This window comes from Phalacrocorax aristotelis, chromosome 1 (genome assembly GCF_949628215.1).
Source record: "Phalacrocorax aristotelis chromosome 1, bGulAri2.1, whole genome shotgun sequence".
NCBI classification, from domain to species: Eukaryota; Metazoa; Chordata; class Aves; order Suliformes; family Phalacrocoracidae; genus Phalacrocorax; species Phalacrocorax aristotelis.
In genome coordinates this window covers 110,280,184-110,295,827 of record NC_134276.1, presented here as the reverse complement: position 1 = coordinate 110,295,827, position 15,644 = coordinate 110,280,184, and the positions used below count along the sequence as shown (strand labels likewise).

The following is a 15,644-nucleotide window of genomic DNA, read 5'->3' as shown; positions in this document are numbered from 1 at the left end:
GTTGTTTATACCCGATGTGCAACTTTATACCTTGAAAATGGATTATAAAGAGGGCTAGCTAGTACTTGTGGTCACTACCCATGTTATGTAAAAATTTGTGGCATTTGAAATTATAATGGTTTGATCCTAAAAGGTAGTTTTAACTTCTGTATTTAGGTTCATTGAATGTAATTCAAGTAAACCACTGAAGGATTTATAACTTCAGTTGGTTGAAAATTTAGGTTATTGATATTGTCTGCCAGCCAGGAAGACTTATGTTTCACGCAACCATCCCAGGAAATTTAATGCATGTTAATTTAGAGCATTAGCTAATACCATATTTATTTATCCACAGGTCAGATTGACTCCTTGGGTTGCATTGATTATGTAGAAGTATTTTCAAGCTTTCTTTAGGAGTCTCTTGAAACCTGACACACCACATAGGTCAACAATATCTAAATGTTAACTACTGTCAGTCACAATGATGTATTGTGTAATATAATCTAAAACTGAATTGCAAAGAAAGAAAAATCTGTTTCCTTCTATTTAAGGGGTGCTTGTTAAGGAAAAAAAGAGCTTTTGATGTTTTGGCAGTTTTCTTACGCAATGTATGTTGTCTTTTATAGCCACCAATTAGCTGACTTAGCCAAATACAATCATCAATGGTTTGTTGTATTTGTATCAAAACCATGAGATTCCTTAAGATACGTTTGCAGTGAGTGGTAGCAAACCCTAAAAAATTTCAAACATTGCTAGAAATACTGCCTTTTAATCTATATTTATTTCTGCTTTGGAGAAATACGCACATATAGAGGTCATCCTCCTCTGTAGGGGAAGAGGGGAGTCTCTCTTCAGATGAAAGCTAAACTTTGTTTTGGAGCTAACAGTTACATTCAGTATGATTAGAATAAGCAGTGATATTTTTTCCACAGTGTAACTTATAAAAATTTGTCCTGCTGTTGAAGACGTTTTACTTGATAACAACTTCAATTTAAAACTGAGTCCTGAAGAAAATATGTCAAAACAAAACTGTATTAAAGCATGTTTGCTTCTTTCTTACCTGCCAAGAAACAAATCAAGTCCCTTGATGATTTTCCCACCTCCTCTTGAACTTGTAATAAACCTACATTTTTGACCGGAGTTCACCCATACGTGCTTTTGCTACTGCTTAGTTAAATTAACTTTTCTAGAAGGATCCCTAAATGCTGAGGTTTTAGAATATTTCTAGAAGGTTGGTTGTGTGGATTTTTTTCGCTAATTCTCATTATTGTAACTGCATGTATCTGCTCTTGAAATAGAACTTAAGATATCAAGTTCTTTAAAGAAACAAAACACAAATATAGTGCTACATGGCTTTACTTCCTTTTTTGCAGTAGATTTCAGTTGCTCCATTGTAAAAAGGTAACTTCACAATTTGCCTTGGTTTTAAGAGTTTATAGTCTGAAAATGGCTTATAAATAATACATTTATTGAGCCTGTGAAGTGGCTTCTTTGTGTCATGCTGAGCACAAGTTGAGTGTTTGCAGGATACAAGACGTAGAAAGCAGGCAACTCTCAGGACATGGATGCGCTATTGGTATCGTGTCTGTTGACTTGCTGCCTCTGCAAGTTGTCTCCCAGGTGTTTTGCTTTAAGACATTGCATAAGACTGTCTTCTGGAGTTCCAAGTAGGGTTTCAGTCATGTGTGAGAATTAATGCCCTGGCAGTACTTGCCCCTTGAAAAAGGTGTCATGGGAGATACTGAGTAGTTGGTCCTTTAGTGAATATCATCTACTCAGTGCACTAAGGCAAATTTCTGATGGAAGGAAGAAAGTGTGTCAGGTATCACATGAAAATTGTACTGTAGATGCTGCTCTATTTCCTCTCCCTGCCCAGTCCCATACCTAAAGTACAAGGTGTGGCATTTTCCTGGGACTCGTGACTTCCCAAGGGCCTGTCCAGATTGTAGCTCCTCCCTTTACCAAATGAGTTATCCCAACAGGACAGCTTGAGTTTGGCATCTCCACATTTTTTTCTCTGGGAGTCTGTCAGAGTCTGGTTAGTCATTCAAAATGAGACTTTTTTTTTCCCCAAAAGTGCATAACTTGCAGAACAAAGAATTAGCAAGCTACCATCTTACACGCATAAACCTCCATAGCTGCCCTTCAGCTTTTTTTCTTCAGGGTCCCTAACACCACTTCCGGCATTTTACTCTGTTGCATTGTGTTTAAGAGCACCCTTCTTGCAATCCTGATGTCAGTATATTTGGGGTTAAGATCTCATTTGATCCTAAGCTTTTAGTTCTGGGAAGAAGGAAGCCAGCTTGGTGTGTGAGTCAAGCAAGTCTTTTCTTCCCAGTTGGTGGCTTGGCTATCGTTCTTAACATCCTTGAAGCAGCCTACCAGAAGTATCCAATTTTTGCGTCGTTTTGTTTGTCCTGTTTGTCATTTTAAATGGAAAGGATTGTGATGGATGATGTAGTGCATTAATGCAAAAAAGCCTAGTATTATGAGTTGCATATATATACGTTGTACAGGACTCCCTTGCTTCCCTGGGCATGCAGTGGAAGGTTGCACACTAAAAAACACTCAGTGCACAATCCCCGTTTGAGTTAAAATGGTCTTTGATGGAATATTTTCTTTCCACTGTTTTCTCTGCCTGGGACAGGGTCGGGGGAATATGATATAAACTGTTCTGTAGAGTTTCACAGGCAGAGGAATAGCAGTGTTGGAAATCTAGTTTCTTGCTTTCTTTTTGTCTGTCGCTCCCCTGTTGAGTAAAGATTGACCTGTCACTTCTGAGTTCAGTCATCCTATGATATGTGCTGAGAGGATATTCCTTTCCCTGCTTTTGTTCTTCTCTATGGGCTCCAGTTCCCTCAGGTTGCTTGTGTGATGTTTTCAAATTCTTACCTTATATTTACTGGTATATAATATTGTAAAATTTCTGTTGTGAAGGGTTGGAAAGCTTTAACAGATGATGGCTTTAACTTTGACTCATAAATAGTTGTTCATTTAATTAAAATAAAGGATACAGAATACATGTTGAGTTGTGATTCTATGTATAGTTCCTAGGTTTAGAAGGGCATAAAGCCATTGCATTGTTTAGGTGTGTTTAAAGTTATACCACAAACTTATTTCACGTTGTGCTTTTAGGAAAGAAGTTGAAAACTGTAACCATGTAAGGAAATGTTAGCTGTTATTTCATGTCCTAACAGATTTTTTTTCTTGCTTTGAACATGTAATAGAGGAGTGGTTCAATGACATTTTTTAGTATGTGCCAAGACACAAGTATAAAGTGAATTCTTCTAGACACATCTCATATCATACTTATGTCTTCTGAATTGCTGTAATGTTCTGAGTTTGTTGCTATGAACAAGTAAATGTTCTCTGAATGCAGGCTGGTAATACCATGGTGAGCTGTTTGTTTAAAATGTTGACTTAACCCAAGTCTGCTAGAGGTCTTAAGTTAGTTAGCTTTCATACTGTTTGATGTAGAAAGTCACTTTTCCATCTTCTTCTATGTTACACCTCAGACTTTTGGAAAAGCAGAACATGACAGCTTAAAATTGCATTTTTTACCTTGGTTTTTAGCAGTTTTGAATGCTGATTATGAATAAAATGCTGTTTTTTAAATAAAAATGTCCCTTTTGAGATACTTCACAAAGCTTTTAAGATCTGAGATTGAAAATGCTAAATGTTTTCCTGACTGCTACTGGTGTACGTTTGCGTTTGTTCTGCTGAAGTTCAGCCACAAGATAGTTTCATATCTGTCTGTAGGAGTTTTGTTTCAGAGAGGGAGAGAGGGGGGAAAAAAAACCAAACTACTCTTCCTATACATTCACAAGTATAGGAACAGGAACCTTCTCAGGTTCCAGCTTTGAAGCCGTTTTCCTTTCTTCCCTTCCCTCTTCCTTACATGCAATTTTCTAAAGAATGTGAGGATTTTCAGGAGAGCTTTTGACTGTGCCAAATCCTCAGTGTATGGAGAGAAGCAATATCAGGAATATATTTTGGGTAGCTTCCTCATTTTCTTAAGGTTTTGATTTGTTACCCCCCTGATAGAAGACAATACACAGGGCTACTGTGTGCTTAAGAGAAAATATGTTTAAAATTCTCTGTACTCTTGTTAAAATAATTTTCTACATCGTGAGTAAAATGTGTTTAAACTAATTTGCATATATGTATAGAAGACAGCTTCCTTTTATTTTAAGCATTATAGGAAGAATTCTTGTTATATTTATGCTTGCTGACCTTTACTGCTATGCAATGCATGCATAGGCTCAAAGGTAGGCCTGACAACCACATTTAATGCCCATCATTAGTCTCTACTCTGGAAACAGGATTTACTGCTTACATAAATAAGACATGCCCAAGTGGAGTAGGAGGCATCCCCTGTGTGAGGCATAAGGAGGTGCTGGGTAGACTGGAGCGTAGCACAGGAGCAGAGCGGCCTCTGAGTGGCAACAGACACTTTTTAATTTTTTTTTTCCAAAATTCAAGTTAGTCATTGTATTTTTCTCCGGTTAAATCTCAAGATTTGGCACTAATTTGGACAAATTCCTAGCCAGTATTTGCGGCTGACACACAGGTATCATTATGCACACCTACACTAGTTGTGGCATCCTTGCCTGTTGTTAATCCCCTTCACTTTGGTAAAAGGGAGCCTACAAACTGGCCTGCCACAAGAATAGAAACTTCACAATTTTTCTTGCGCTGCTCTAAGAGAAATCAATGATGACTGCATTTCATAGTAAGCCAGGGGTGTTCCAGCTGCCTGCCAGTAGGTATGCTGCTTCTTTTTTTTTTTTTTTTTCTTACTTACCACCTTAAGTGGTAAGGAGAAGTTTAGGAGAAGTTTAGGAGTTAGGAGAAGTTTAGGTTTTCTGCAGTCATTACAGCACTAGTCAAATGTATTCATTCTACCTAAGCGTGCTAGATGAGTTTCTGCCAAATGAGAATGTTTTTGGCATCTTGCTGACTGGTTTAGGTTGAGTAGCCCAAATCGCTTTATGGATGCGATTATTTGAAAGTCCTTCCTTCCAGGCTTAATCTTTATGAATTGAAGGGGAAGATGGCTGTGTTCATAGTATTACAAAATTATGGTTTTCGTGTAAACTTGTAGAAAGGTGATCAATATTAAAGTTTCCCCAGTTCTTGCACAATATTTTTTGCTTTTTTGTTCCCAACAGTGGAAACAAATACAAAATTGCTAGTCAAAGAAAACAGAAGGTTTTCATATATTTGCTACTGAAACAGCTGGTTTTAGTGCAATGTGCTTACAGAACTTGTAAGAATCCACCAGAGAAAGCCTGTCTAAAGCTCTGTGCAACAGCTTGATAGGTCATCTTTTATCTAGATGCAGAAGTACTGTTTTCCTGTTCTCCAAGTACTGTTGGTGTCAGTACCCTTACTACTTTAGGACTCTGCTGGCAGCTTTTAACGATCTGTGTTACATTCCAAGCTTTTTATGTATTTAATATGCTGACTAATTTATATTCTTGCAGTATTAATGTAGCATCACAGTTCCTGAATGTTGAGAATTAATCCTTTACTCGGGCAACCTAAATTCTGCCAAGGTCCTTATGTTTGATAATCTTAGACATTAAGGCAGGAAAAAGATAGGGAGGGTGTTTTCGGTAAAACAAAGGCAGCTTGTATTCTGAAACTGTATTTGGACTCTATATAATAACAGTAGGTGTTACTTAGGGAAGTGAGGGCTTTTGATATCTTACAGTCTAGAAGCTACAAATCTACCTAGCTCTTTCTGGTATGACAGAAAATACGTCTGCATCGTCACCACCTACAGGAGGGGAAAGCCACAGTATGCCTGCTGTCATTCAGCAAGTTAGTTTGAACACCCTAAACTGACGCTGGATTTTTGTTCTTGTTCATTCTCATTTTCATTTGTTCTCTTGTTCAGTCCCCAAACTGACATAACAGGGATCAGGTATTCTGAAAATCTGTTAATTTTCATTATAATTTCAGTTCTTGTAACTTAGCCTTAGCTTGGTGAAGTTTCCAGGTGACAGCTTTTTAAATAGGTTTAAGTATGTTTAAATACACCGGGGTGGGTGGGAACAACAAATGCAAAATGCAAAATCTTCACCTTTTAGAGAATTTTTCTCACGTGCATAAGTTTTGCATACTTTACATTGCTAAATTTTAAGTATATTTGATCAAGGCCAGTAGATATGAAGTAACCACTTTTTAGATCCAGCCTGTTTTCTTTCACTGGGACTCCTGGCACCTTTCCATAGCTAAAGCCAAGTGGGTGAGAGATGAAGTGCTGCACTGTGCAATGTGTTTGGAAGGCCAGTGCTTTGGCCTGGGGCCAGCGGGTGGCACTTGGGCCAGGACAGTCTCTGCTGTGTCTCTTTGGAGGCTGCAGAAGAACAGCTTCTCCTCTGTGGCATTGCCTACCATGGGTGTAGGAAGCCTAGTCAACAGATGGCTCAGCAAATTGGGAATTGTTTTGCCTAGCCCTTTCCTGAAGCACTGGGGTGGATGGCCATGGGAGGTCTCTGCTGCAGTGAGGGCTTAGGTGAGCTCGTTTGTTCCCTTATCTCAGGAAGAACTGTAGGCTCATCCTTGAGGAGCTTGGGGCACAAAAATTGGTTGGTCTCAGGCACACTTATTGTATGCTTGTTTACACTTGCACTGGGAAATTATCTGCTGTTTTTTGTGAAGATAGAAGTTTCCTGAAGTTGATTTAGCTCAGTATAGAAGAGCTACAACATGATACTTTCCTGTTAGCGTTAGTGGTGTTGGCAGTAGATTAAGTGTGAGAGTTCTGCTGCATTTCAGTACAACCACTCAGTGTAAACTGTTTTGGAAAAAAGTTTAATAACTAGATATCTTGCATAAGAAATTTGGACTAGAACAAAGCTAAAGAAGAAAAGAGCATATCAGACCATCCTCTTCATTATTCTCATCAGCTTGCAGAAATAGGTAAAGCATGGAGTTACATGTTCACAGATTAGAGTTCTGGATTAAAGAAATACAGTTTTTGTGAAAAACCTGTGGATTGAAAGACAGGCAAAAATTCTAAACTTCAGTACAGTTTTCTGTACTTAATTCATGTGTGTGTGTATTATGAAACCGGCCAGCTCAGCTGCTTGGCACTTTGATGGCACTTGGATTAGTCATGGAGAGAAATCAGTCTTTGGACATCATATTTCAGCAGCTGGTTTATTTTGTATGTAAGGCATTGCTATGTTTTGCTTGTTGAAGAGCTCACCAGTGGAATGATGTTACATCATGAGACACAACTTCAATTAGTATCAACTTCTAGAATGACACTTGAATTAAATATTAATGTTTTCTGTGCTTTGATTAAGTAAACAAAGGACTCTGTGTTTAATCTCCCTTCTCTGCAAGGACTGATAAAAGGGGAACCTGTATTTTGAACAGCAAAACAGAAGGAAAAAATAAAAGCTTGAATACTCAATTGTCTGTGTTGATTTAGCAAGGTCAGAAAAGTCTTTCTTGTTTGGTCTCTAATTTTTTCTAATTATTTTTAAACCTAAAAAATGTTAGGCCTAAAAACTTTAGCCTTTTCATTTTGCTGGAGATGCTGTATACTGTGGGGTGTGGGAAGAGGTTAAACTTGCTACAGGCTCTTTCATGAGTAGAGTTGGGAACATTGCAACTTTTCACAAACATATTTCCCCCCCCCGCCCCCTTCCAACGTGTTCTAAATTATTAGAGTAAATGCAGTGCCTCCTCACAATTTGAATTTCACTTTCATGCCACTGTGGGGTTGAAGTCCTATTAAACCTGCTGTGGTCTGTGACTTAAGTCTTTACCTGTGTAGGACAAGTTTCGGATCAAAGCCTATTGCTAGGGTAGGCAAGCTCTGCCTCTCAAAATAAATAACAATATGTGTTGGGGTGGTGGGGGGAAAGAGTTAATTACAGATTGTAAAACCAAAGGGATGAATAGGAGGGCAAATCTTTCCTGTGCTTCTCTGATATTTTAGACCTTTTCTGCTACCCTTTCTTCATTAAGTAAAGCTCACTTCATTACCACAGACTAGTATTTTAAAGAGCTTTCTGTGTGTGCAGAAAAGCAATGGTGCAGTTAAGCAAGTACTGAGGACTTCAGTTCTCAGCTACTGCTTTGGACTTTTAGTTTTGCAACATGGAGTCATCTTATTCTTGTACTCTTGGCTCCAGGCTCTGTGTTATGCTGAGGGGTTCTTTGTTGGTGTGCCTGTAGACACCTGTTTTCATGTCTTGTCCATAAAATAAGAATGTGATCAGTTCCTGACCTGAAAAGATGTACAAGCCAGTTTCCTTACTCTAATGTACAGTATTCAGATCCTATAATAACGGGAGGAGTGGGCAGAATGTAAACGAGATAATTGCAAGTGGATTTACATTGCATATTCAAAGATGTACTCTCTCTGCGCTGAGGAGGTAGATGATAAAGGGGCTACAAGATGAATTTTACATGGCTAAACAGGCTTTAATTTTGATTAGAAAACTGACAGTTACAGAATTAATAAATTTCTTGTTGTAAAAACTACCTAGCATCTAAAATTATTGTTCCATTTATGTGATTAACTGTAAAGAAGTTTTTTTGATTATGCTGTTTTCTCAGCAAAAATAATTGTCTTCTGTTGAAAATATGCTTAGCAAATACTACAGCTTCTGAAATTAAACTTAGCATTTCATATGTTTGACATTTCATTTAGTTCGCTAAGGAACATTTGGAAGAATTTTGTATTGTTTACAGAAATGCTTAAACGTTTTTTAATTTTTTTCCCCTTTTCAGTCATTATTTAACCTACTGGAGTTTCGAAGACTAGTTTTGAATTTCAATCCTCCTGCAAATGCTCAAGACTTGCCCCGAAACCAAAAGGTAAAATTAGAAGCGAACTTCCCCTAGTGGCTGATAAGGGCATTTCTCGCTTGTAATTGAATTTTGCACTGTTCTTCAGCTCAAATTAGCACGGTTTTTATAGGTGCCAATTAACATTTCTCTGAGCTTCCTATTACGGGTATTGCGTAAAATACGTTAGCTTCTGAGCAGAGGATGGGGCAGGATGTTGAGAGAGGCAGAGTTTGCTTGGTGCACTGCTGCTTAGGTTCAGTGGAAGGGCTTCGCTGATACAGCCGTAGCAGCGCTGCCACTAGCGAGTGGAGCTTGTGTTAACAAAGAGACCCCTCGCACTGTGCAGCCGTGGGCATGCTTTTTGGTTACCTGCATGGTTTTGATCTGTGTAGCTGTGCGAGCAGCATTGTTGGTGTTGGCCCGGCCACTTCGTTGTTTTTTTGGGGATGTCAGTTACTTGTAACTCATGACCTGAGATCAAGCTTTTGGTTATTAGCTTGTCTCTTCTGGCCTTTTCATGAGGTGATTGTAAGCATAGGTTTTCCCATGTTTATTCTGGTACTCATACGAGGCTGGGAAGGGGGGGCCTTGGCTCAGGTTTCTTGAGACCTCAGACTAGGGAGGGAGGGGGAATGGTCACGGACTGAGGGACAAACACACCAGTTTTTCTCCCTTCATGGATGCCCTCTGAGGAGAGATACATGAGGGCACCTTGGTTTCTATGTTATGAAATAGAAAGGAAGAAATGAGATGGGGAAGTGGCTGTATGAAGCATGAAGGCACTTGATGCCCTGATTTTTAGCAAGGGTTTACAGAGCAGTGAATTTTTGCATATCCAGAAATTAGACTATTGCCTTTTACCCCTTTCTTTTGGATTTTAAAAAGGGAGTGTGTTGTTGGCCTGTTCTTAGTTATTTGGCATTTCAGGCTTGACTGGAATGTTCGCTAGCAAAAGTAAGAGCTGCAATTAAAAAAGCAAAAGAAAACAGACATAGAGAAGATAGTGTCCATTTTCTAAACCTCTAGCTATGTACCATAAAAGGGAAGTTGCATGTTCAGTTAGAACTGTACAATTTCTTCCCTGCCTCCCACCCTATTGAAAGTTGTAACTTTTTTTTTTTATAGGAAAAAGTATTTGCATTAGGTCATGAGATGGTGTGCAAATACTACATGGGTAGCATTGGGAACATGTCGCAAGATGGGACAGTGCATTTTAGTAAGAAAGACAGGATAAAGTCATACTTTACCAGAGAGTTGTGCTGAAATATATTTTTTTGTAATTTTCAAAATTGACTTTCTAACTGGTATTTCATTATTCATCATATAATTTGTTTTAGTAATATCCTCCAGTACTCAGAGTTCTTTACCTTCATGTAAAAAGCAGTTGGCATCTAGGAGGTGATATGAAATAGATAATAGTTAGTAGCTGTCTTTGAAAAATGTCGTGCCCAAGCATTGACACTAGCAGCTGAATGCCTTTAGCAATTCCAAAGTGCTATTTTTTAGAAATACTGACCATGACAGACAATATTAAGGCTGTGTGAAATGGTGTGACACCAGGCAAGTATATGGATTTGTGCAGAACCCTTGCTTTCTGCAAGCCTGCTGCTAAGAATCTCTGGCAGTAGTTTGTATCCTCTCCTTTTGTTAACTTAAATTCCAGAATGAAAAAACATTCTTAATTGATGTACTCGTCTGTCTTATCTACAGCTGAAAAAGGCTTGTCTTAGTGTTGAAATATGTTTTGGGAGAATTTAGGCAAAGAGATCGTTCCAGTAGTTGGAACTTAGACAAATAGAAGAAATAGGCATGCATGCCCCCAAATGTGGTGCTTTTATTTCTTTATAAGGTGAAGGCAAGTAGAGGCAAATTGGTTTGAAGTTGTAGTATAAGCTATCAGTTGACAAAAAAAGCCCTGGAATTTACTTCCATCTGCTTACTTGTTCTAAAACTATCTTGACTTAGTTTTATTTTAAATTTTAACCTAGTATTAAGTACTGTGTGTGACTGACATTCCCTAGGATCAAGTTTCCTTGCTAATAAAGACCAAGCTTTAATAATCCCAGATTTTCAAGACTTTGGTTTACATCCTGTTGTTGTTTCTGTTGGTGGAAAGTAGAGTTTAATGCTAGGGTCATGACAATATCTTGATTTAGAATTAAAGCACGTGGTTGTACTTCAGGGAGTCTTGCACAGTGGGGTGTGTTTGTTCTTTCCGATCAATATATTGAATCCAAATGCTATTAATAATTTGGCATGTAAAACATGTAATCCAGAAGTAATTGGTAGTAACCTTGACTTTAAAAACAAACAAAACCAATAAAACCAAACCAAAAAACCCCAAAACCAACAAAAGAAAAACCCCAAACAAAAAAAACCCACCCTGTTTTCCTCAGCTAATTGGACTTTGTTTTTCTGGATTGTAAACCTGGACATACACTTAAAATCTCCAATCTGTTTTTGTTTTTTAATTTGAAATTCATGTCGCTTCCTCGGTGTGTTCCTCAGCTTTCTTCTGTAGAACAAATATGGTACTCTGTAGTTACTGCAGCCTCTTTGCTCTCCAGTTCACTTACCTCTTGCTGTCATGTGAACAGATATTTTTTGCTGTACACAGTGAGGCCAGCTATGTATTTGGCCTCAATGATATCTTCAGGAAACACTTTATTATTGGAGGAAGTAGGTTACTGTGCTCCAGGTTAGCACATCCTTCCCCGTTTCAGCCTTATCATTTTGCCAGTGTCCTGGCCCACTGATTGACAATAATGAATGTTTGCTGTGTGTTAAACATGTGGGTTGCTTTAGAAGCATTTCTTAATCTTAAATTTTTCCAACATCAGTGTATTAAGAAGTCATTTATGCAGGCAGGATAGGTGCTACAATAGAGAATGTTTTAGATTATGAACTTCCTGTACAGTTTACTTAAACTGTATGAAAAGATTATTTTAATTTTAAAGTTTATTTTAATCTTCGTGTTGTTGCATCTACAGTGTGCTTTAAAATTGAGAGCCGTATGCTGTCCTGTGATTACTTTATTAGTTCTTTTGTTTTAATGTGCAAGTCCTTTATGGAACTGTATAGCTTGTCCTGGGGACTGGCTCATATCCTTTTGAAGATTTTAGGCTTTGTTTAGTCATAGTCATTGTTTATTGTGGTAATGCCTGCATAATCCAGTCAAGAATCATCCCTAATGCATTAAATTGAGCTTTCTCAAAACAACAAGGATCTTTCTAGTTTTAGAGAACTTTCATAGGCTTTACAGAGATATTTGTTCTGAGTAGTCCTACTGATATCAGTAGCCAGTTGTTCAGCCTAAGGCTACAAGTATGCTTAAAACTCAGCCAAATTAGTAGTGTAAATCTGGGTAAATAATGCAATAATACTCACTCACTGCCTATGTACTTCAGATTTAACGGGAGGTAGGTTAGACCTAGAGTATTCTGTGGTCAGTCAACTGTATTATGCATATAAATTATCACTGGTATTGAAGCATCTTCGTAAGATGTATCTGTAGCTAAGCTTGAAATCCTATTCATTTTTAATAGATCACTTTATGAAAATAGTATGAAAAAAATCACTTTCACAATTTGTTTCACTGTTTTGTTGTTACAAAGTGCTTTGACTATGTAAATGGGAGACTGATTTTTATTCTTAGATTATGATGATTAATGGTGAATTAGGGTGGCATTTGATGCAAGTCAAACCTTTTCTGTGAACAGTGTTTATAATTAGCAGGTGTTTTGCAAGGTGGACTAGAAGAGCGAGTAAAACTTGGGAATTTACATGACTAGAAGTATTTTTTTAGGTATTATGCAGAACATATCCCAGTGCACCACACAGTTTTTAAAGCTGAAATAAAACAGACCTTATGTACAAAAAGCTTTATGCATACTGGATTGACATAGGAATAACTAAACAAGTCTGCTGTTTGATGGACATGTGAAATAGCTTGTCATGAAGTAATTCCAGTTTGACCGGCATCTGGCATCTGTGCTGCCTTTCAGTGATACTTTGTGCTAAACACAAATGGATGTTACATGGGTTTTAATTTTGCGAGTATTTGTCAACTACCTGCTCAGGAGTTTGAGTGATACCATGCTCCACAGCATTTGTAACCTGTGGTTTAATCCATGGTACGATGGATTTGTGTTTCAGTTTACTTGCTTTTCATTATACAGACAGAAAGTATTTCTTCTGCTTCTCTCCCGGAAACCAGAAAAAGAACTCCATATTGCCCATGAACTGTACTTTAAAAAATAGGTAGAAAGGAAAGATGGCTATTTCTCTTCCTTCTGTCAAGAGAAATAATAATTTGTGTACACCTTAAATTTAGTCTTCAGTAAAAAAAAGAAAAACTTAAAAAGGTACGAGGCAGTGTGTAGGTTCACAAGAAATTCTGCTAGACATATAGAGGAATACTAATTTCAGTAAAATCAATGCGTATTGCTGCAGTGCATTATTTAAGGCTTTGTAAGTCTCGGGAAAAACAGTTCTGTCTTAAACACAACTAGGCTTGTCCACTGGTCCATTCAGCCCCATTTCAAGTCAAACCAGTACATCTAGATGTGGTTTCAGGGAGCTTTCAATTTCTGAAATATAATTTTCTTCTCAGGGAACTACATTATTTTGTAAAACTGACAAGTAAAAGGCATGCAATGGTAGTACAAGAAGTAAGCTTATATATTATTATGATGATTGGCTGGATATACGCTTCGTTCATTGGGTGCTACTCTGTAAAGCAGATTTTTGTTACCACTTTGTTAACTACTTCTAATTCTTCTTCAAATACAGGAACACAGGAATCTGCCTTTCATGCGTGAATTGAGGTACCTGTTTGCACTTCTAGTTGGTTCGAAGAGGAAGTATGTTGACCCATCAAGAGCGGTGGAGATCCTGAAAGATGCTTTTAAATCAAATGATTCCCAACAGGTGATTTCTGTGTGTTTTTATTCAAGCTTACACATGTTTTCTTACTGTCATCTGGCAATAGGGAAATACTTAAAATGGACAACAACAATTCAAAATGTCCACAGAAAAGAAACTTCTAATTATCACAATCTTTGAGCTATTTCTTTAATATTATATGCTCTCTAGTAATTTTAAGTAAAAAAAAAAATAAATTAAAAAAATCTGGGCAGCATGACTGTTTTATTTGGTATACTCTCTTCCTGTTAATTTAGAAACTAAATAATAGTTCCGCATCCTTGCTTTTAGGGTTTAGTTATAGCTGTGGTTTTTGAAAGAGCTTTACTCTCATCTAACAGTACCTCCAGGGCTGGTAGAGTCCTAGTGTACTATTTGCCTGTGTAGATACTGCTTTGGAGGATCCTAATATTCATATTCAGGATACCTGTCTTAATCATAGTGGGTATATTTTGATTTTTTTGAAGAAACAAAATGTTTTCAGGATACTTTATTTTTCCCACATGAGGTTACGTGGCTAAGGTGTTTAATTGCAACAGCGTGCTGAATTTAGTGCTCGATGAAAGTAATATTAGTCACCACTTGTTAGATACCAAAGGGCTTGAACAATGGGATTCATAAGATGCCTTTGGACTAGCATAGTATGAAAGCTGAACCCAAGTAATAAGGATCACAGGACAGTGTAGTGGCTGAGGAACATCAGAGCCTTAGTGTGCTCTAAGAGCCACCCATAAAAACAAAGAAACAAACAAAAAAATTCCAAAAACCAATCATGGCACAGTCTTGAACACAGTGTAATTTTTGGAGCTTGTGTTGGGGGGAATACTGCTATACTGTTCTTGTAAGGTGGGACTTCATTGTATTATGTTACATATGTGAACATGTACTGATCATTTTATATTTTTCAACAGCAAGATGTTAGTGAATTTACACATAAATTATTAGATTGGCTAGAAGATGCCTTCCAAATTAAAGCTGAAGAAGAGAGGTAAGAATTTTTTTTTTTTCCCTTGCTCCGTATCCGGTTGGATCTTTTTCAGCCTTTCAGTGGGAAGTACATTTTTCGTGGTTTAGTTTGCTTTTTCCCATCAAAATGTTCAATATAGTTATCTTCTCAGAAGAAAATACTCATCATTTGTGTAAGTGAGCATCTGTAAACTGTCTTTTGAATACATAACTGTTTCTAGAGTGTTTCAGGAAATAGTTTTTACAAGGGTTTTGTACAATTTAACCATTCATGAATAAAATCTGATTTAATGAACAGTAACTGAGTAAAATAGGCAGCATTTCCACAATGAATGCAGAATGTTCTGCTCATAGTTTTATAAAAGTTTGTAGCTTTTGCACTAATTTTGATTTTTGCACTAACATGCTTTCTGTTTTCAGGGATGGAGAGAAACCAAAGAACCCAATGGTGGAGTTATTTTATGGGCGATTTCTAGCAGTAGGTGTACTTGAAGGTATGCACCTGAATTTACTTGGACTTCTGTGCTTGCATCTGTTCAGTGCTTGTCTAAGTACACAGGTGAATGATCCAGTTATAGCATTTTAGGTACTTCTGCAGAAGCACACTTGGAGGATACACATTCGGTCTGTGACAAAAGGTTTTTCATGAGAATGAGACTGAAGGTAAACGTAGTGAGCTGCAGTGGTCCAGAAAAACTGTTTTCATAACTTTCAGGAGCTGAGTGTATGTACCTAAGTGCAGCAGAAGTTAGAGTGAGAAGCTGAGCAAAAATGCTTGCAAGGAAGTATTATCAGGGCACTTTTGCCGCTCACTAAGGGTATATGGAAAGCTCAGTACTGCATTTTGTTGAGCTAGTCTCTTGCACTCTGTACTTCATTTAATGCAACTTAAAACACAATAACTGAAATTTTCTTCTGCACAGTTTCTGGTATGAATAACTCACCCTCTTAAAAGTACA

The 15,644-nt window shown here is 37.6% G+C and overlaps 1 protein-coding gene across 6 annotated transcripts in view; it reads left to right on the top strand.

Annotated features, from left to right (window-relative positions):
* The window catches only part of USP25 (ubiquitin specific peptidase 25), a 94,960-nt gene that overhangs the window by 43,666 nt on the left and 35,650 nt on the right, over nt 1-15,644 (top strand). For 4 of the 6 annotated variants that reach the window (XM_075101796.1, XM_075101777.1, XM_075101816.1 and 1 more), the window contains 4 exons: nt 8,737-8,823; nt 13,588-13,725; nt 14,631-14,707; nt 15,106-15,179. In XM_075101796.1, coding sequence (XP_074957897.1) covers nt 8,737-8,823; nt 13,588-13,725; nt 14,631-14,707; nt 15,106-15,179 — 376 coding nt within the window. The remainder of the gene's footprint in view (nt 1-8,736; nt 8,824-13,587; nt 13,726-14,630; nt 14,708-15,105; nt 15,180-15,644) is intronic. The other 2 variants (XM_075101786.1, XM_075101768.1) reach the window with 1 other exon arrangement.